Raw genomic sequence first — 21,802 nt, forward strand, 5'->3', positions numbered from 1 at the left:
TTGCGTTGGTGTCTCAGTGCCTTATTTTGACCGGTTTTGAAGCAAATGGTTCCACACGCCTCGGATGTGCATGCACCCTGATCGCGTCCCAGGTACGGCTGCATGTTTGCTTGCAGTCGCCGCACGGTGTAGTACAGATGGTGAGAGGAAAAAAATGGAGGCGGCCTGAAAATGTTGTGTGCTGTAGTTGCTGCGTTCTCCTGTACTGGGGGCTCCTGAGCTGTGGAAAGGCTGTTCCAGCGCAGGAGCACAACTCCATGTTTGCTGCAGGAGACTTCGGGGCGCATTTGACAACCGCAGACATCAAGAGGAAGCTAACACTGCTGCATCGTTGGCTTCAGAAACCTCTCGTGTTATTCTTGCCGGTCTGTTAGAATTAATGTGACATGCAGATGAAGACACCTTGAAATGCAAGCCTTGCCCTGATTGCCTTGACATACTTTAACCTCCCGTGGATAACGAACCTAGTGCTGTCCTGCAGCCCTGCAGGATCATTGCTAGGCTGCAGGTGCCTTTCAACAAAAGGATGCCACGGTTGTGCTCTGCAAGGTGGCTGTTCCTGGGGCAGAGAGCTGAGTAAATCCCTGAAACAGGTAAGGGGGTTTAAGAGGTTGAACTGAATTGTCATGTAAAAGAAGATGGTTTTATTGTTTGCCTTTTTTTTTTTTTTTTTTTTTCTTTTGTTTTCTTGATTCTCTGGTCTACTAACGTTTTACTAACGTGTTTGCTTTGGTCAACGTGTTGCTCCGGCTGCTCCGGGATGGCAGCGAAGGAGCAAAGTCTTGGATGTAGCTTCTGTGTTTGCTTTGGGGGCTCCCGGTGAGGAACCCGAGGTTTCTCTGCCCACCTGGGGCAAGGTGGCGCGCGGATAAAAGTACAGGTTTTCCGCTTGGCAGGCTGAAGCTGTTATTTTGCTTTTGTGAGCTGCTTGAATTAACACTGCTTTAACCCAGAAGACTGTTTGTAATTTGTCTATGTTGATACAGAAAGCCAAGCTGATGATTAGGCAAAGCTGTCTATGCATTTGGGGGTGCTGGTGTAAGCGTTTAAATTAAGCCTTTTATTGTAAATGGGCATAATTGTAGATGTTGATGGTAATGAGGGGAGGGAAGCGGGGAGGGGAGGCTCGTGAGATGCCTTTTACCTCTAGAAATTGCTGTTTGTAGTTAAAATTCATATTTTTGCAATGTATTTCATGTTCTGCTGAGATATGACCTCTGAATCAGGTATAATGGGAAGCGGTGGAGGAACGTTCTGGGGCTGGTAGGAACGGGCGGCGTGTTTCAGCCTCTTTGACAGGGCCGGGTGGTTGATGCCAAGAGGCGAGGAGTGATCTATCAGCGTAACTCAGCTAAAGGAGGTGGGTTTGACAAGCTGGCTAGCCTCTTGGCTAGCCGAGCACTCTCCCACTTGTCGGGTATGCTTTGGCTTGCGTGAGGGCAAGCAGGGCTGTTGGTGGCTCTTCCAGGAGATGTCTGCCTCTCTGACTCACGTTTCGCTGTGTATTTAACTGTCTCCTTTACGTTCCGTATTTATGCTGGAAACTTGGAGGTATCGTGGGATGATTCTCCTATGGCTGCTTTGTGATAGCGAGTTGGTTTTTGTGCACTGGTTCTGCCCCTCTGCCCTCAGAATTGGATAGAGGGATGCTTCGGCTGCCAGGTAAACCAGGCTTTTGTTAAAACTAGTCTCTCCGAAGGGTTAAGTGCTCTATATGCATCATATTAATTTGGCTAATGAGACTTCTGGGGAAAGTGGGTTTATAAAGAGAACCATTTAATTAACTGCACTGCGGTGGAAAGCGATGCGAGTGGATTAGACAAGGGAACCGGTTATTTGAATTCACACATTTTTTTTAGAATTGTGCTTTTACCAGCCGTGGCTGAATTAATAAGTTTAAAACATCAGATGGCCCAGATTCTGCTCTTTGCTAATAACTAGCTTATGTTCGCCTCGTGCTGCCGGTTTGCTATGGAATGGCAAATGCTCTTTGAGGGTATGCTCTCACCATGTGTCCTGGTTTTTGGTGCGAGTCGATCAGGCAAGGCATCTGCAGAAGGGCCGGGAAGAGAAGTGGAAAGTCTCTTGGACTGATGGCTTTGTCATTCCTATTGTCTGTGCTTGGGTTATTGTCTAGTAGCTGTGTGCCTGAGTTTAATTATAGCTGACTTGAGAACTGGGTGAAGTAAAAACTCTTAAGGCAGGGTAAGCTGCTGAAGAACTCGGTGTGATGGGTTACTTGGAGCAGATTAACAAGAGCCTGCTGGTCTTCATCCTATTTGTTCATGTCCTGGTGGAGCTGAGGTGTCTCTGGTAGGAGCAGAGAATGTGTACGTGGTGGCACAAAGGTCTGCTGTTTTGTCAGTCCTCTGTATCCCGCTCCAGGGATGCATTAATTAAATGTGGTTGAAAAATGGAGATAGGGATGCTATCAAACGTGATGGTGTTGCTGTGGGTTAACGAGTTGCTGCCTCCTAGCCCAGCTCCTGTGCTCGTGCTTTTGGGTTTGAGCTCCTCGGTGATGTCCCAGGACTGGGAGATGGGGTGTGCACGCCTGTGCTTGGCTTGCACAGATGAGCAGGTGAGCCGTAGGTTCACTGCGGGTAACGTATTCCAGCTACTTATCTCCCTGCCTTGACCTTCATACCCAGTTCTGCAATCGGATCTGACCATGGCTCTGTAGATTTTTAGTTATCCTCAGTATTTCCTGTCCCCAGCTCCAGGGACGGGTCAGGCTGGCTTCCAGCGAGGCGTGCAGCCTGATCCTGCGGGCCGTCCCCAACTGGCACTTCTCCCTGTCATTTCTGCCATTTGTAGCCAGGGAGCACTTGGATCCTTCACCCTGCCTCTCCTTTCACCCACGGGTACTGCGTTCCAAGCCTGTAAAATTAGATGGTTTAGGTATGCCTGGGGACGCACGCAGGGTGCGGGCAGGTTGCTCATTAAGGGAAGCTAATGAGGTCTCACCAGGGTGCTTGCTGGGCTCTGGCTGCCCGCGGGGAGGTACTGCCCTTTGGGTGGTGATGGGGGGTGCAGCCCGGCTGGCTGGGGGGCAGCGTGGGCACGGCACCCCCGGGTGCTCCAGCCTGGAGCCCCCCGCTGCTGCTAGCCTGGCCAGAGGTTTGGTGCAGGATAAACTCCTGAGCCCCCCCGAGCTGCTGCCGTTGAGGCTTGCGGGGTGGGCACGGCGAGGAAGGGGACCTCGTTGTTTCTGCTGCTGCTCCTCTTGGGTGGATGAATCCAAGATGCCATGTTTCACCTCCGCCAGCCCAGCTTTCTGCTCTTGCTAAGGCGTACCGGCACGGGTGCGTTCCCGGCTGGCAGGTGTCTTTTAAGAATTGTTTCTGCTCTTCCTCATCGCACGCAGGTTGAGGCTGGCAGAGCCTGGTCCTCGATAACGCCATCCCTGCGACCATCCTTGTCTCAGCCAGCGTGGCCGTCGCTCCCTTTCCCTGCTTGGGCGAAGGCTGGAGGGGTTGGAGATGGATTTATTGGTGCTGTATTAGTCACCGAGGCATTGCAGAGACACCCGCTGCCTCTCCCGAAGCGGAGTGCAGTCCTTGCCCTGTCTTGCCCACATGAGAAATATTGGTAGGGGAAAGTTTTGCAAAAGCTCGGTGGTGACTTCAGAGGCAAAGTCTGTATCGCTTTGGAAGTGGAGACTTTGACCCATGAATTGCTTCTGAAATTGTCCGTGGCCGTGAGCAAGAGCTCCCATCTTTGTGGTTACTGCAGGCTGGAAAGCTTTTCTGTCAGGATCTCTTAGCTCAAGCTAAAACTTCTGGCTTTGCCAACATCTGGTTTAAGTTTTTTTTTTTTGTTAGGGTAGCTGATAAATTCCCATCCGCTTCAATGAAAACAGTTACACTACCTTTAAAGATGGGTTTGTTTTTGAAAAAAAAAAAAAAAACAACCAACCAACCAACCCAAACCTCTCCACCTCCTGGGAAGGCTTTCATCTCCCTGGAAGTGAAACTTTTTAATTCAGGCTTTGCTGAGTTTCAGCGGGCAAACACGGCTGTGGGACATGTTCCAGGCAGGGAGGGAAGCAAGCACCAAAACAAGCCGGGCGTCCCTGTTATCAGCGTGCGTAAGGGCAAGTAAACAGCCGAAACTGCACATGGTATCTGCCAAACAAGCGGCTGGAGGAAGAACAGCCTTGTTTCCTGTTGCTGGAAGGCCGGGTTGTCATATCCTTACCCAGCTATTTTAAATTGCTTTTTGTTTGCTTCCTGCGGCTCAAGGTAAAAGCAGAAACCTGAGGAGCGCTGGTGGCTGGCGCGTCCCGTCTGGGCTGCGCTGTGTGGCACAGCCCAAGGACCAGACCTGTGCCTGCTGCAGCCATCCAAAAGCTTCTCCTTCTGCTTTAAAATCTGAATTACGGAGCTGCCTCCCTCGCCCTGTCTTGGCGAGCGTGTTGCAGCGCTGGGTTTTCTCATCGTGTCACCTTTGGCGCGAGGTCTGGCAGTGGTTTTGTGCAGAAAGCGACTGAGGTGCTGAGAAAGGGTCGACGTGAGATCCCGGGTGATGGGTTAAACCCAAAATTTTTTTGCCCCTCTACCGGTGTCGGACCTCCGAGGGGCTGCGTGGCTCCTGGCTGGCTCCAGCACATTGGAGCAAGGAGTGAAACGGTCCCTTTCCAGCGCGGGAATGGGATTTTATTGTGAGAAAAGGATTGTCCCTTCTTATATGGTAAATGTCAGGATCAATTTTCTATGTGTTCAGTGCCTGGATTTATCTGTTGTTGGCATCTGAGAAGAGCGGTGGGGAAGTCCCAGCTTTGGTTATTAGTAGATTTTTATTATTTATTTTTTTTTCTCGAGGAGAGACTCTGACCATGGAGAGCACGAGGCAGGGAGAGGTTTATTTTCTGTACTGAGCGAGGGCTAAATCCACTTCTTAAAATATCTGCCCTGACTTTCCGTCACCCAAAGCAGGTTCCCACAGGTACAGGGCAAGGAAGGGGAGCGTGCAAATAAAATATATTATTATTTAATACAGTACGATGACTGTATTAAATAATAATATAAAATAATTCCAGGGTGAGGGAAGGACTTGGGTGGCGTGCTTCTCCGATTGCACCGACTTCCGTGGCTTTGATGGACCCGAGCTGAGTCTTAGCAGCTTTTTATCCTGGCTTGTGTAAACTCGGTTGCAGTGGGGATTAAGATGCAGCAGGTGCCCATCCCGTAAATCAGCCCTGCCGAAATCCCTGGCATGGGCGCTGGGAGCGGGTCCCGGCAGGCGAGGGGGGGACACCAGGCTCTTCTGGGCACGGCTGGGATGGAAGCAAAGTCCCCACGCTCCAGGGTGACTGCTGGCTCCCTTTCTGGCCGGAGCTCCAGGATTATACCTGGGAATAAATCACTGAATAATGAGGGAAAAGCATTTCCCCCGCCCCGCAGCGCCTGGGAAGGGTGGCCGCCTGGCAGCAGAGTTGTTTGGATGAAACAAACCCAGGAGTGACTAATCCTTAACTGCAGCAGCGTGTGCTGCCGTGCCTTGGAGAAGCCAATTCCACGTTTTCTTCTTGCTTTCTTCATCTTTCGGTGCTAAAATTAATCAGGATTCGGGGTAACGGTCCCCCGTCCATCGGTACTCAGAAAACTGTTTATCTGAATGAAGTGTTTTGTTGGTTTTTTGTTTTTTTTTTTTTTTTTTCCTTCAGAGTTACTTGGGGTGTTGTGCCAGGTTTCAGGGAAAATTGGAGGCTGTTTCCTTGGGCTTCGTGCAAAAGCCTTTTGTCACTCGGGTGCTTCGCCAGCATGTGCTGGGAGCCTGCATGTCACTGTGCCGTGCCACTGTATCTTTTGGAGAGATCCTTAGCATTTGGTTTCTCTGCCCCGTTTTCCTGGCATGAATTTTAGAAGGTTTTTGAACCCACAGATCTTTTAGAATGCTTCCAAACCCGATTTCTCATGGAGATACAGGTGCAGTGCCGCCTGCCGTAGCGCGTTACCCCGGGCATCACGCAGGCACAGAAGGAGCTTGGGGCAGGAGAAGGTTACGCCGAGTGACTCAGCACGGAGTGCTGAGGTTGTCATTAGTGTTACAGTATTTTTCTTATTTCTTGTGAGTTCAATTATTTTCTTGGGAAGATCTCTAGGAGGTTGTTAGCATTTTCTTTCCCACGCAAGGTGCAGAGATGATGCTGGAGAGGTGCACGTGGGTTGGAAAGCCCGAGAGGATCCAGTCCTCTGCTGTTGGGCTGCTGCTTTCCCAGGACCAGGGAGGGCTGGGAGGACACCTCATTTAAGCAAAGTGTTTTTCATGCTGCAAATCATATTAAGCCATTGCTGCTCATTTTCCCTACCCTGTGTCCTATGGTTGAGCGAGGGAACGGGCACGAAGGGGATTTGCTAGTCAACCTAAGAGATGAAAGCTTTTAAACTCGTTTGCGTCCCGGCAAACCCTGGTTTTGTGTTTATCCAAACAGCACGTGATGCTCTTTTGCTATGCAAAACTGGCTTTATGAAGTTATTTGCAAGGTGACTTCAATGGGATGGAGAAGTCTTCCTCCGGGCAGATGTTCCCATCGTCACAGCCGTTTGTTTCTCTAACGCGTGTATTTTGCAAGTAAATAAATGCCTTTAGTTTTCAGAGCTGCGAGGAGAACTAAAGCATCTGTTCTGTGCTTGCCTTCTCAGCAAAAGCTGCGAGAGGAGAGAAGGGTCCTGGCTGGCAGACGTCGTCCTGAGCCTGCTCGGTTGCAAAGACAAAGGCTTGAAGACACTTTTCCCACCTCCCAGCCCGACGGCAGGACTGTGCAGGGCAGCTGGGAGGAGTTCCTCGTTGTGGGGACCGGTTTCCTCGACCTCTTTTGATAGACAAGAGGTAATTTGGGCTAGGGATTAATTATTCCTGTGCAAAATTATTTTGGGGGGCAAATAAAGGCTGGTGGTGCCCATCCATGGGGTAAGGTGCTGTGGGAAGTGGGAGCTCAGCTATTTGCTTGCAGAAGGCAAGAGGGGGTACAGTGGGAAACCAGCTTCTTTAAATAAGGTAAAGAATTGGTGGCATGTGTTAGCCTGGTGGAGAGGACAGGGGAGGACTCTCCTCCTCAAAAACCTGGAGGTTTGGAAGGGAGCCTGTTTGTTGGAGCAGATGGGATGGGAGGTGTGGACACCGCATCCCACTGCAACTCGTTTCTTGGTGGCAAAATGGGGGAAGATGTAACAGGGCTGGCGCTGAAAGGCAGATGGTGTTGAGCAGAGTGGCTTTATTTACAGGGAGAGGCAGAGATCAGAGCATGGAGATAGGTGCTATAAATCGTGTGGAGCAAGAGCAGTGGGACGAAGCTGTGGTGTATTGGCTGCTCTTCATCCCCACATTGCTTTAGTCGCTGGGTCTCACGCTGTTAATAGCGAAAATCACTGCTGAGCTCAAATACCTGTTAAAAAGATGCAGAATAAGAGGGGAGTTTAAGCTTTTTGGGTTGGAAAACCCGAAGCCCGGTGTTCCTAACAGTTGCTGTTAGGACAGCAAAGCAGCGCTGCTGGTCGTCTTTAAGTTGTTCAGCAGGAGAGCGATGAACTGTAACTTTTCAAGAGGTGAAAACCCAAATTTGCAAATAAAAGCTTCATCCCTGCTACCGAAGGTCTCAGCTGAAGGCTTCGTGTGGGACTGGCTTAAGCCAAATCACACCGTGCCCGCTCGCCCCTCTCCAACTCCCAGTGCTTTAAACGCTTCTTAAATACTCGTCTTATCCTTAAACCCCAGTGGCTCAGAAAATAACCCACTGGAGATCCTGTGGTGGGTACAGATACTAACTGGTGCAGCTGACGGGCATACTGTGCGTGATGTGGTGTAAAAGGACAACTTGGGAAGCACTGGCTGCCCGTGGATTCCCGCAGGAGTTCAGACCGTGAATTAGCACCTGAAAAATTAACCATTTTGTAGCCCTGATGTTGCCCATCTACTGCAAATTCAAGGCTAAATTTTCCCCTTGTTTAAGCAGCTCTAGTTTCTTTGGCGTTGTGTAGTTGTGCAACTGCGGAATTTGACCCGTTATCTGCGAGCAAACTTTCTTGCCTGTGGCAATATTTTAGCTTCTTAATACCGCTGTAATGTTTTGTAGCTTTTTATTAAATATAGACCACTTAATTCCGTGCTCGAGATAACCCATTTGACAGTTAGGAGTGTTTCTATAGGGGAAACAACTTGACAGTTTGGTATTTTAAAAAAAGGGGAGGGGAAAAAAAAAAAGTCAGTGCCAGTGGCTGGGATGGTTGCTTGTAAACCCCTTATCGTATGCCAGATCCATGTAATAATTTAAAATACCTGGTGATAATGCAAAAAATTGCGATCTCACTACTGACAAGAGGATCAAAGGAACAGTGTTCCACGTTGCCCATCCGGATTAAATCCGTAGGGTGCTGGTTGAACACAGGCTCAGCGGTGCTGCCTACCTCTGGAAGCTGTCTTTGTGCGTTCGTGGAATCCCAGGGGATTGCTGGGTGGTTGGGAGGGTGGGGAGGAGGGGAGAGGAGCCCGAGAGCTGGGTCTGATCTTGCAACTTGCTGGGTTGTGGTACTGGCTTTAATTAGAATTGGATTTGCTTCCAGGTCCTCTGTGCTGTGGCAAATAACACTGTGCCTGGGAGAGCGAGTGGCCGTGCTGCAGCATCCTTCTCGCAGAAAAAGAGGCTTTGATGGAACGGCTGGATCCTCACGGAAGTTTAATCCTTATCTCCCTGTACTGCCTCTGTCCTCGCATCCCTCCCGGGGGTTAATTATTTATATCCGAATAGAATAAGCTAAAACCTCCTGCTGGGGTTTGGCACTTTGGAGGTCCTGGGCTGCCTGGTGCCAAGAGGTGAGTCAGCTTTGCTCTCTGGGGGGATGGGGGGGCCGGGGGGGCTCTGCCGCTGCGATGCCGAGCTGGCAGACTCGGATACAGATACAGGCTGGGATACAGAAAGACACGGCTCAGGAGCAGAGTCGAAGGGAAGCCCACGTCCATTGGGGCTGCAGGACTTCTTTTGTCCCATCAAATAATGCTTTACACTATGTATTTCTCAGATGGCTTTAATCACGCGTGCAGGAGAAATAATCTAGATATGCAAACTGTGAATCTGTCATCTAAAAATCCCTATTTTCATTTTTGCTGCTGTTCGTGTTTCCCAGTACAGCAGGTCTGTGCTGGCGATCGCTTTCGAACCACAGATGCAGCCAAAGAGCATCCTTTAAGATTCCTACCGAGGAATTGCTTCAGCCGAGCCTAGGGCCATTGCTCAGGTTGGCTTTTTTTAGCTTCCATTTCTGGGCTGAGGGCTCAAAGAAGAACGAAATAGGTGAGACGAGAGCACAGGCTCCAGCGAAGAGGAAAGAGCAGACATATGTCTGCGTGTAGTCATACAGCCACCCTGCAGGAGAAAAGATTGTTATTAAAGCTGTTGGATTTTTCTCACCGAAAAAAAAATAAAAAATAATCTTTTGGGGAGGTGGGCGGGAAGCAAAGGATGTGTGTTCTTATTTAAGAATTCCTCGGGTATTTTCTTTGAATTATCTTAACCTCTTGTATGTCTGCTGCTGTGCAGCATTTATGTGGATGCTTCGGGCCGTTGCCGTTGGTGCAACAGGCAGACGTGGAGGTCGTTCTTCCCAGAGCTAAATTCTCCTGATCCGTATAGCGGACACGGGTCTTAATTTTGATTGATTTAATCCCTGGCTCTTTTTCCTGTTTAAATAAGTGGGCCAAAAGTAGCTGCTGCGGCAGATGGGAGATCCCGTTGGGCTAATGAGATGACTTGCATGTGTTGGTGTTTGCAACATCTGGGCTGCAAACTCCAGATTCTTCAGCATCGCCTTCTCGTGAGCAGCCCCAGTTTAATACAACTGTCTAAAGTGAGAGATCCTGGGCCAGGAGCTGGAAGCAAACTCACTTAAAAGTAACTTTGTGAGCACTTAAAAGGAAAACCTACATTCCATAAAGGCTCTGGAATCTGCAAGGAGAGCAGGTCACCTTTTAAAATGACCTTGAAGTGTTTTGTTTAGTTATGGCGTAACATCTCGTGTCTAGACAATCATTTTCAAAGCGGGTGATTCATCCATTTGAATCTAAAAGATACAAAGCCACGGGAGTTGCTGCTGCACGTAATAAAAACCTTAATTTACTCCCAAATCTGGCACGGGATGGTGGGTATCTGGGGTGGGTTTGCAGCTGAGCCAGATCTTCTGCTGGCATAAACTGGAATTCCTCCGTGAACTTGCACCATCTGGCCCAAATTTGGAATTCTTAAGAGCAGCTGTGGTTAGGAGGGGGGATAACGTGGTCCCCGAAGATGCCGGTCTCGCTGCGTGGGAGCAGAGCTGCCGCTGTTCCCTGCGAGCTCTGGGTTGGGAAAGGAACAGGGCTGGTAACGTGGGGGGGTCTGTGACAAAGCGGAGGGGGTGACATTCCCTTGCTGTAGATTTACGTTGCAGCAGGAAGGTTTTATAAAACAGAGGGAAAGCTGCGGGCTGCTTCGCTCTGCCCCGCTTCCAGTTTCTGTTGGCTCGTGTCTTTCTCAGGGGTGTTTCAGCTCTGTTGTTTTTTTTTATTTTTTTTTTCCTCAGGGATAGTGTGAGCCACGGTGCAGGCAAGGATGGAGCGTGCTGTTGGAAAGGAGGATCCCGTGGTGCCGGACTTGGTGACGTGGGTGGCCCTCCTGGGACCCGTAGGTTTTTGCGGAGTGGTTTATTCTCCAAGGTGGGATCTTGTTCCCACCAAGGTGGGATCTGTTCCTGCTGTCTGAAAGTTTCTGGGATTTGGACAGGAGCAGGGATGCTAACACAGTCGTTTGTAAGGTCTGTAGGACAGAGTGCTCCAGTTGAGCTCTGATTTATTTAACTTATTTATTAAATATCCTTAAGGTATTTTTAAATTTTTCTAGGTTTTTTTAGCACTGAAAGACCAGCCTTGCCTCCTCGCTGGCAGCACAGCGACCACCTTCCACTGCATCACACCCCAGCCTTTTAAAGCGCTTTTAAAGCACAGTGTCTGTGCCCCCACTTCTCACCCTCCAAAAAAAAAAAAAAAAAAAAAAATCATTGTTGCTGCAGAAGCTGAATTGGAAGCTCATGGTGTGCAAACTTCAGCGGAGCAGCAGTTTTGTAAGCAAAGCTGGTAAATCCCTGAGTGTTCCACACTAACCGTCCACGGTGCACACTGGTGCTGCAGGCTGCGGTCAGGCTGTTTGAACTGTGCTGCCCGTCCGTAATCGAGCGTTTTGCATGTTCCTGACACCCTAATTAGCAGCACCTAGTGTGAGGATGCAGGAAAAAATTTAGATGAGAGCGTCGAAGTCCGTGTACCAGCAGAGCTTTCAAACCACTGCGTCCTCTCCCCCTTCACCACCCAGATCTGCCGGGGCTGGCGTTTGCGCCCTGGCTGCTGGAATCTGGTTTGTAATTTTGGATTTACGTCGTTGGTTCGATTTCTTTTGCAGTCTGAGCGACTGATTTGTGCTGCTTATGGAAGTCGAAGGGACTCTTCTCTCCTTAGCTTGCTGATGGCTTGCTGAAATAGTGTTTATCCTGTCTTGTTCTGGTTTGGGTGGGTTTTTTTTCTCAGCGTGGCAGAAGCACCCAGCAGTGCTGGCAGGTGAGGAGCTGTGAAGGAACCTTCAAACTTGTCACCCTGGGCTTTGGGTCGGGCCATCTGCCTCTGGATTGAAGGGCTTTTAGTGAAACAGATTTGCAGGTAAGTCACCTTTTCATTCCATTGCGGTCAGGCTTTGTTCTAGTACTCAAAATAAGCATTTTTAACCTTTGCAGTTCTCATTGTTGGGTTTCGCTGCATAAAAATCCCGGAGTTTTATAAAATTGTAATTAAGTCAAGGTTTTGGGGAGGCCAGCAGCAGTCAGAGGCACTGAACCCCAGGGTCTCACACGGCATTGGGATCTTGTTGCGTGTTTTGAAAGGAGCTGATGCGTTTGGACACTTGGGGTAATCAGTAGGTTCTGGTCACATTTGGTTTTCACGCTTAGGACAGCTGTATTGGAAGAGAAAACTGCAGAATTTATCTGGGATCACAAACCTCGATCCTGAACTGGGAATCGTTTCCCTCTCACTCTGCCCTACAGTGAGACGGATCCGACGGAGTTTTGCTTCTTGGCTTTGCGTGGCCTTTATTTATCCCACCAGGATTAAGAAGACTGATTTCTGTCTAAGGCTTTTTGCAGGAAACCTGCTTGCTTCACAAAACTCAGAGGCGTTTGCGTGGCAAGGGGACTAGCGCTGGCAGAAAGCAAACGGCTTCCAATTAGCGAAAATATATCGGAAGCGGATGAAAGTCTAACCGCTATCTCAGCATACGTGATGCATGGAGAAGAGGTAGCCAAGTTCTTTAGCTCTCTTCAAACTGGATTTTACTGCGTCAGGGGATTTACTGCAGTGGGGGTGTTGCTTTCTGGTGGACGTCTGTCTTCTATCAGCAGAAGAGATCGTGTCCCCTGTAGGGCATCTATCACCGTCACAGCGTAAAGCACCCTGTCAATGAAACGCTTTGGTTGCTCGAAATTGCATCCATATACAGTGTTTTACCAACCTAGAAATATCGATTGGGGAAATCAATTTTCCCCCGCGCTCGTGGTACAGCAGCATTGCTAAAACTTTGCACGGAGCTGGTGTTTGCAGAATCCTTGGGAGCTTCGAGCAAAGCACCCCTGCAGGCGTGGGGCAGCGGAGGGCACGGAGCAATAAAAGCTGGCAACTTGTTCTTAATTTATTCAGGCTACGTTTGCTAGGTGGGTGATGGGGCGTTGTTCACGCTGGCGTTTGACCTTGCGGCTTTTTCTAGTTTGTTTGCATCATGAGGACCTAGGAAGAGCTCCAATCCTGTTTCCAGCAGTGAGGTATGGCTAAAGGGACAGCAGGGAAGGAAAAGCTTTGTCCTGGCCAAGATGGTTTACGAAAACAAGTCCCTTGCTCATAAGCAGAGACTGGAGGCTGACTTCTAAGCGCTTGAAATCTGCCAGATACTCAAGACTGCCTTGGTTTTCTGGCAGAGAAAGAGGAGGAAAGGCTGTTTGTCCTCCTTATCTCTGGGCCCAGGAGCTCCTGGGGCTGAGCTGTGTAATCTTCTTCAACAACGAGATTACTGAGGCTTCTCCTTATATTTCAGTGTCTCTGCTTGGTGGGACTGCTGCTGAGCCCGTCCTTGCCGTACCTGCCTCCCCCTGTCTCCCCTCCAGTCCCTCTGTTCCCCGGGTTCAGTGCTGTAACGCCCCACTTGGGGTAAAATCCACGGTAAACGTGGTCGTTGCTCTTCTGCTGTGGTCAGGGTTAAGAGGTGCCCCTGGGGTTTAGCTGCCTTTTATCCACGCAGCTGTTTTCCAAACTGCTAGTTGTGTTTTGCAAATTCACGAGACAAATAGCGCCTGTCTGTAAAGATAAATTGCTGCAAATTGAAATATGTTTGTTGGTTTGTTTTTTTTTTTTTTTCCCACTTGGACAGAAAACACCATCCTTGGAATGCATATGGGCAGGAGAATGAACCAGCCACGGTTTATCCCTGGATGCGTGCAGTGGGTATATATTATATATAACTTTTAAAAGAATTACCTGCTAGTGGAGGGCCGCCGACGGCTGCTATCCCAGCAAAGAAAGCAGCAAACCCCAAGTAGCTGTGGAGTTTTTGCACACCCACAAGATCTACCTATTCGTCAAACAAAGTGCATCATTATTGATTGAATTCAGGAGAATGTGCAAGCACAAGAGATTGATTTTTTTTTTAAATTATTATTATTTACTAAGATTTTTTTTTTTTCTCCCCTGGGGTGTTTCCTCTGAAACAACTTTACACCTGTAGGTCTGATCCAGCCCGGAATCCGCTTGCCTCCTTAAGGCCAGCATAGAAATTACCGGGATGCGAGATGCTTTTCTGCCTTCCAGGGCTTGGGCATCTTCTGAAAGTAGTCATGCTGCTAAGGCTTTGGGGAAGGTATTTTCAACTCCTGAATTATTTCCCAGGAAGAAATGCCAAATTACAACGATGCCTCCTTCTCCGGATCCTGCCATAACCGAGCTGTGCATGTTAAAGATAATTCTGGGATGGGGAGCAGATAGGCTCAACCCTCTTGTCTTAACATTAGGCAATGAATGGCTTCGTTGTGGCTCCTGTGAGCTGGAGCAGTCTCCTTCGGAAAGGAGGATGTGGAAGGCAATTAGCAGAGCCAGGTCATTAAAAATCTGCAACGAGCTCCCAATGCTTCTGTTGCATCTGGGCCATGGATCCCGGTTGGGAGAGATGTGGGGCTCAGAGTGGGCAGGCTGGGGGGCAGAGCCCTGTCGTGCAGGTCTGCAGCAGCCCTGGGGTAATTCGCCTTCATGAAAGGGGGTTGGGATAATTTTGGAATACTGTGGGAAATGCCACCTACTGCGTCTTTTTTTTTTTTTTTTTTTTTTTGAATGAAATCTCCTACTCACCAGCACAGGGAGGATCAGAGCCATGAAGCCACCGCAGAAGATGGCGAAGGCCACCGCGTAGGTCATGAGCAAGGGGAAGGTGGTGGCCAGAGGACAGAGCAGGTTGGTGATGCCACCCAGGACCAGGTAAGCCACGTGGTAGTGATACTTCTTGGTCCAGTTCTGGTCGGCGACCCAGCCCGAGAGCAGCTGGCTGACAGTCTCTGTGATGCCTGGGGGGAAGAGGAGTTCACTGGAGCCTCAAAGAAGATTTTTTTTAATTTTTTTTTTTTCTCTCTTTTGCACTGCTCCGCTCTGAAGCGCCCCCCAATTCCACCTGCCGCTCGCTCTAAGAGCGTGACCACAAAGGGCCGAGGTGCTGGGAAGTTACACGAGAAGGCATTTTTAGCCTGTTGTAAAATTCATGCTATTATTTATTTTTTTTTCTTTACCTCGGTGCCTGCTGTTGCCAAGTGCCTGTGGGTGCACCAAAGTGGTCTGTAAAAATTCAATTAAGGGCTGTGCACTCAGCAGAAAATTCTGAAATGCCCTTCAGTGAAAATAAGCTCGCTGTTTGATCTCTTTTTCAAGATAGAGAAAAAGCAGAATATTGAGCAGAAATATGCTTATGACATTTTAATTTTTATAAAGAAGCAAAGGCGTACAGAAGCCTGGCATTATTTCTAAAGGCTCAGCAAACTTTTGATACTTGGTTATTACATTTCTGGATACATTTTTATGAACTAAAGATCAGAGGAGTGCTCGCTGCCAGCTAATATCTTGCTGACCGCTGTGTCCCTCCTACTCTTAATTCAAAATGTCAGATTCATTGCTGCACTCTCCTTTTGGATGCCTTGACAGCGTACGTCATTTCTAAATATTATACAGCAGTGTAGAAGTAAGATTTATTTTTGTACAATAAAATATTTGATGATGACTGAGGTTGGAGCTGCTTTCTTAACCCAATGCGACTTTAGTGTTAATCCCTGCTTATAATCAGGTATGGGTTTGGGTTTTGGGGGGTTGTAGGTTGGTTTTTTTCTCCCTCTCAGGGGTGAACATGCCAAATCCAAATAGCTAGATGCAAGTTAATGTTTTTTTTCCCCCCCCCATACTGAATTTTTCTCTCTCTGCACACATTCCTGGATCAAATGGGAGGTCTTTGAATGCAGGGTGGCTCCGGATGTCTGTGGCTCGTGGGTTTAAGCAAAGCAGGGACTGTGGTGGGAAGGCTTTAGGAGGACAGATAGCACCTATGTAATTGGAAACGTGTGTGTGTTGGGTGCAGCGATGGGGGATCATGTAGGTTAGGTTGAGAGAACCACCCACCATGTGAGAGCGACTTTGTACATGTACAGAAGGCGACGCTATATATACAGAAGGGGGGCAAGGGCTGCGAGCTAAACCTTTTCCATGAAGATTTATTCTAGGATGTATTTGGGACTATTTCTTGGCAAGATGTGTGTTGCTTCTCTTTTCTGTTTTGGTCTCATTGTAATTATAAATGGGTTGAAAAGATTCTTTTTGCCTACCAGCCACTGAGATGAGGTAAGAGGCATCCATGCTGCTGATGCCCAGCGTCTTGGCTCTTGCTACCAGGTGGAAGATGGGCACAAAGTAAGCCAAGTGGCTGAACAAAAAAGACCACGTGAAAATGCAGAAGATGGGATCCTTCAGCGGGGAGAAGTCGAGGAGAGGCTGTGAATTCTTTTTTTCGGTCGCTGGAAGGGATGGGTGGCTTCTCTTGGCCTCGGTGGCTATTTCTGGTGAGCAGCTGTCCTTGGGCGACTTCTCAAGCCTTCCCAAAGCAGATGTATTTCCTGGACCAGAAACATCTCTGCCATGGGACATCATGAGTCCCTCCGTGGCAGAAAGGTCCCGCGCACTGCAGAGCCGTGTTTCCCCACGGGTGGTTTCATCTAAGCATCCACCGAGGGTGTCTGAATCCTTCTTTGCCATCAAAAACCCACCGTCTTGGTCATTAGCAGAGCAGCGTTGAGGCAGCTGGGTGCTGACGGGTCGCAGCAGCATGCTGGAAGGCACGAGGTTTAACATGATGCCTCCAAAAATCAGGAGGGTACCTGAGGGAAGAGAGAAGGTGCAATTTCCTTGGGATGCGAGGGGAGAGGCAGTAGGAAATGATCTTTTAGAACAGGGGGTAGTTTGCATTGAACGCGGCGAAAGCTGTGCCGTAAGGAGGAGGTGTGTTACAATAGCTTTTATTCCTGGTTTTCCAGCGGGAAGCCCCTTCCACACGGATGCATGCAATAAATCCTGAGCCTACCCCTGGGATCTGGGAATTTCGTTTGTTTTCCCTCATTAGAAGTCCATTACGCCTGACAGACCTTCCAGGTGGCTTGAAACGGTGCAGTAAAAGTAGGGATTTTCAGTTTTGCTTTTGGCTTCTGAGGTCTCTGTTTTGACTCTGACTTTAATGACTGATGAAGTGTTTAATGATTAACATCATGTCCCCAAACTATCCTAGAGGAGGCAGAGCCGTTCCTCGGCGCATCCAATTCTAAAAAAGAGCCTCTTACCCTGCCCAGATGTCCTCACACGCCCTTTCGGTGCTGATGAATTTGAATAAACGGGAGATGCGCTCACCTTGCCAGCCGTAAAAATCGATGAGCAGCTGAGTGAACGGCGCTATCAGAAACGTCAGCCCCATCCCGGAGCGGGCGATGGCGTTGGAGAAAGCCAGCCGTGTCCTGCAGCGCTTGGCCGTCATCACTGCCGCCGCCTGGTACAGGCAGGCGAACCCCACACCTGTGGGTAAGGGACAGAAAGAAGAGGTTTGTGCCCCAAAAGTGGCTGCTTGGTGTCGCGAGCTCTAGGGATTCAAAGCCGTGCCACCCCAAGCTCGTTGCCTGCGTAGTGGGGCTGCTCGGGGGGGTTGGTGGGCTGGAAGTGGGGGGGGGACTTGAGCTGTTGCAAGCAGCAGAAACAAGATTTCATGCGTGGTATTTAGTATCTGGATGTTTTGAGGATGTGTGCTTTTAGCAAGGGATTTTAAAAGGTCAGGATTCATGTTAGGTCCGGGGAAAAAAAATCAAGGTTAGTTGGGACTAGCATGTTGGAATTGGTATTTTATGCTCCTGAGCACGGAGCTTTGGGGTTTCACACGTCTAGAAAGGAGCGGGGCATGTTTTACTGTGAAAGGGTGCCTGGTGTAACGGTAAAGGAGCTGCTTTTACTGGTGGTGCCCAGGAAAATCCCTGCCCGCTCGCGCGTCGCAGGCTGCTCACCCAGGAGAAGTCCCATGGAGACGCAGAGGAAGGGGATGCTGGTGGCCAGCGTGCTGAGCAGGCAGCCCCCGCCGACCAAGCCGGCCCCGATGATGGAGGTCGGCCGCTCGCCCAGCCTCCGGCAGACCACGGCCACGAGCGGGGCTGGAAGGGAGAGGAAGGAGAACATCTCGGAATGAGGGTGGCAAACGCTGCTCTGCAGGGCTTGGGGGCTTGCACGGGGCTCGGTGCATCTGGTGCCCCGGCAAATGGTCCACATGCCACCGTGGGAGGGAGGGAGTGACAAGAAATTTGGGATGGGCTAATGCTCAGGAGAGCAGCCAAGAGACCTTGCTGGGAGCTCGGGGGACAGGGCAGGGGAAGGAATCGAAGCCCAAACTTTCAGACGTCCTGAGAAAGCTGCATCATCTAGCAAAACTGTGGCCCCTGAGGGACACGGTTTGGTGGTGGGCTTGGCAATGTTAGGGGTTCCTGGCTGGACTTGAGGATCTTAAAGGTCTTTTCCAACCTGCGTGATCCTGTGAGCCTAATGCACTCCATGCTCAGTGACTGCGAACTGCTCAGCAGCTGGCTTGTCGGAGGCGATAATACCGGTGTTAGGGGGAGGTTTTGCTCTGGATGTACGTGATAAACCCGCTACAGCGAGATGTGACACACACGATCCCCATCCTTGCACCACGCTCCTGCTAAGACACGTGCGGGTACCAGCCGTGTCCGGCTTGCAGAGTCTGGGATGGAAATGGGATCCGCAGAGCGTCCTTGGGGCCCTTTATATCAAAGCAAATGGGTTTGAGGTTGAAGTGCTGCCCCAGTCCTTAGAGATGCCGGCTCACCTCCGAGGAAGCGCAGGGAGGACATGATGGAGCCGATCCAGCTGACTTGCTCGGAGGAGCCCCCCACCTCCTCTTGGAAAGCCACGAAGAAAATCCCAAAGGTCTTGAGCATCCCTATCACGAGGACGTTGACCTGCATTGGAAGGAGGGGAGATGCCGCAGGGGTCAGGGGCAGGAAAAGCTTTTCCTTCTGCTTTTCTTGTGTGGTTAACTTGTTGGGTTGTGGGAGAAACTGACTGGGACACATTAACTGGGGGGTGCGGGTGGGGGTGGCTCTGGGAGAGTATCAGCAGGGTGGCCTGGCGGTGGCCACGCTGCGGTTTCATTTTAAGGGACTCTTCAAAGCTTTTGTGTGAACTGGGGATGGACATTAGCCGGTGCAGTTTCCCAGGCTTGTCCTGCCACGGGGCCAAAGGACGCTTTGTGTCCTTAATTTTAACTCTGCCTCCTCCACGGTAGTGGGTGGTTAATGATTGGCAGCGCGTTACTTCGGATGGAGTGGGAATGGGGAAAGCTGTCCTGCTCTTCCCAGCTTTCCTAGCTGGGAGATGGCATTGTCTTCATCACTGCTGGGAGGATGGTGTGTGCCATTAAAGCCTGTAGCGTGGAGAAGTAGTGCTTTTAAGTGGTGGCAAGATGCCCGGTCTTCCTGGGAGAGAGCAGCCAAGTGTGTGTGTGCTGCCTGCGCCCTGTGCCGCTCCTGCAGTCGGTCCCTGGGACCCATCGCAGCTCCGCTCCTCTGCTGCCCCAGGATGCCCTTCCTAAAGGTACGAGACACCCCTCTGGGGCTTGACACCACCGTGGTGCTGTGCACCAGCAGGGAAAGTCACCTTATTGCCATAGGGAAGGTGTGTGTCTGTGCTCGGCCCCCTGTGGAACGGGCGATGGCACTCGGTGCAGCACCCTTAGCCCGGTGGGATCAGCCTGTCCCCTCCTCTCTGTGAGTGGGACTCGAGGTTTTCCATCCGCCCCAGCGCCGGGAGGGTTCGGTTGGGTCCCTTCTCTGCTTACCAGGAAGAAGTGGAGCACCACTCCCCATGCCCACCCTCCGTCTGCGGCGCCTGGGCTCCTCCCGGCTGCCAGAGCCTCCGGATCTTCCTCCCTTCTTTCTCCTGGTGAAGAGAATTTCAGAACACGTTAACAACTTGCTCTGTTGCTGTTTCAATTGAAAAACCATTCCCGTGAAGGCATCGCCTGCCTGGGAACCCCGGAGCCTCTTGGCTGTTAACAGGGTGGGCACCGGGATTTTTCATTCAGCTTGTGAGGGTGAGCGAAGCTTTTCCCCACCTTTTTGCCAACAGATGTTAAGTTGCATGTTATCACTGCCTGAAAACAGTTTAATATCCTTTCTCTTTCCCAGCAAATTACTGTAACCACTTCGACTTTAATGCATTTCAAGGGACAAGCACCTTCCTGCCGCTCGAGCATCGATAGTTTGGTTTGGTTTGTGCCAGAAGCCAGGGGGGCACCGTCTGTCTGTATCCAGCTTGGAGCTCTTGTGGGAAGTTCTCCCTACCCCATCCTTCCCTGCTGGGCTCCCTTCCATCCTCTCACCCGTCCTGTGCAGCGGGAACATCCCGTCTGGCAGCGGCAGGGTCCTGCTGAGGAACCTGAAGCTTTTCCTTACCGCCTTGCTGCTGCATGCCGGAAAATCCGCCCCGCAATGGTGGATTGCAAAGAGGAATCGTCTCTTCATTTACTCCAGAGGCTAAATCCCCCCTTCCTGACCTGGCAGCCCGAAGTCTGGTCCTTCACTCCGTGCTGGTGAGGCCAAAGGTGTTTGTCCTTCCCAAGGAGCCCCGAAGCGGCACATGGAGCCCGGCACCACCAGGGCCGGGTGGGCAGAGCCCGTCCTCCTCCGCTACTGGGAGCAAAACCAGGAGTCCCTCCCCTTCCCCAGCCGGCAGCAGGAAACCCAGGGCTTTGGGAGCAGAAATCCTGTTGGGAGGTAAGAGGAGGGGAAGCCTGCGAGGGTTGTAGCTGCAGGCACAGCCCTGGGTCTCGCCAGCCGTTGAGCAGAGCAGTAGGTGGCAATGCTGGACTGAAGCGAAGCCTGGGGCTGCTGGTGGCGGGGAGCGGAGCCCCATCCCTGCCTGTCCTGCCTCTGCTGCGCAGCCCTCGGCCTGGGAAGCGGCGTCATTTAGGAGGGGATAAGTCTGGAAAGCTTTAGGCTTTCCAGCCTGAAGATGCTCAGCAGCTGGAGCAGAGCAGCTCTTGAGCAGAGCTGGTAGTTGAGCAGGATTTGAGTTGGCTCCGCGCCTCTATTGTAAATATGCACAAACTGCCGGGTAAATACAGCCCTCACGCTTCCTCCCCTCCCCCCCCCCCCCCCCCCCCCCGCCCCGTTTCGGTTGACCTGTCACCCCAACCGCGTTCCTGAGGTCAGATAAAACTGTAGGATGGTGATACCGATCCCTGCTCCCCTCCCCTGGCAGAGGAGGCGATGCTCCATCTTACCGGAGGAGCCCAGGATATATCTGAGCCTACGGAGGAGCTTTCCCTATAGTAGGAATTCGAGTGTGTGCGCGACGCTTTTATTGAAGTGGAATGATTTTTGCAGCGAGTATGGTTTAAGGGCTGGAAGGACGTGGGGGCTGGGGGTGCTGGTGCTGGCAGCAGCATCTGGTGCAGCATCTGCACTGGGAGCTGTCGAATGTCCGGAGCTCCAGCTGCTCCCAGCTCCGCAAGGGAGCTGTCGGGGAGAGGGGGAGGAGGACCCCTTCAAGAGCACCAACTCCTGCTGCTGGGGCCAGGCTGTCAGGGCAGAATCAACACTGACCCGGACAGGAGCACAGAGCCCAGCCACGCAGGGTGGGCTCATCCCAACTGCCTGGTTCATACGCAGCAACAACTGCAAGACTCTGAACATCGCTGATAAATGGAGCTGCTCCTAGTAGTGAAGTCAAAGTAGCGTGAATGTTGTTTTATCTGACCCAGCCCAACTTTTTAGCTCATGCTCCGCTGTGAAGCTTCCCTTCCACGTGTGAGGACAGCTGCAGGCTAGCTCCTTTTTATTCCCTTACACACAGGAAGAATGCGAATGCAGCATTTTTTCAAAGGGAAAGCCTTTTTGCAGGGTTGTTTCCCTACAACATTTGAAATGCTCAAATCTGTAAGAGGGAGAGAGGCCTGGATTTGTGAGGATGTTGTCAACACTCATTTACAGTTCACAGAGGGAGGGGGCAGGCCAGCATGTATAGGTTTGAACTTCAATCCAGGGTGTAGTAAGCAAGTAACTCTCACACAGAACGTTTAACTAGAGGAGGGTAAACGTTTCCTAGGAGAAATTCCTCAGAAAGCCTACCTTTTCTACTGGAGGAGCCTCCATTAATTCAA

General features: G+C 50.6%; 1 protein-coding gene and 1 long non-coding RNA gene across 6 annotated transcripts; one reads left to right on the forward strand and one right to left on the reverse strand.

Annotated features, from left to right (window-relative positions):
- The first annotated feature begins 4,099 nt into the window (after positions 1-4,099).
- Positions 4,100-15,326, forward strand: LOC308054684. Of its 2 annotated transcripts, none has more exons than XR_013924204.1 (5): positions 4,100-4,692; positions 6,648-6,834; positions 8,565-8,814; positions 10,557-13,512; positions 14,413-15,326. It is a non-coding gene; the product is annotated as an uncharacterized lncRNA (long non-coding RNA). The 2 variants fall into 2 exon arrangements; XR_013924205.1 differs by having other exon boundaries at positions 4,100-4,244.
- SLC16A4 (solute carrier family 16 member 4) lies at positions 9,009-21,798 on the reverse strand. 4 transcript variants are annotated; one of them, XM_080367889.1, is made up of 9 exons: positions 20,195-21,798; positions 19,478-19,578; positions 18,467-18,599; positions 17,634-17,777; positions 16,993-17,154; positions 15,921-16,469; positions 14,410-14,621; positions 13,546-13,639; positions 9,009-9,364 (listed from the first exon to the last, which is right to left on the reverse strand). In XM_080367889.1, exons 1-9 carry the CDS (start codon positions 20,277-20,279, stop codon positions 9,210-9,212), a joined length of 1,635 nt encoding a protein of 544 aa, XP_080224015.1. In that variant the 5' UTR covers positions 20,280-21,798; the 3' UTR covers positions 9,009-9,209. The 4 variants fall into 4 exon arrangements, with proteins under 4 accessions (XP_080224015.1, XP_080224012.1, XP_080224014.1 ...); XM_080367886.1 differs by lacking the exon at positions 9,009-9,364 and having other exon boundaries at positions 13,509-14,621; XM_080367888.1 differs by lacking the exon at positions 9,009-9,364 and having other exon boundaries at positions 13,509-14,621; positions 20,094-21,798.
- Positions 21,799-21,802: the final 4 nt, after the last annotated feature.

Source organism: Falco punctatus (genome assembly GCF_963210335.1).
Source record: "Falco punctatus genome assembly, chromosome: 17".
NCBI classification, from domain to species: Eukaryota; Metazoa; Chordata; class Aves; order Falconiformes; family Falconidae; genus Falco; species Falco punctatus.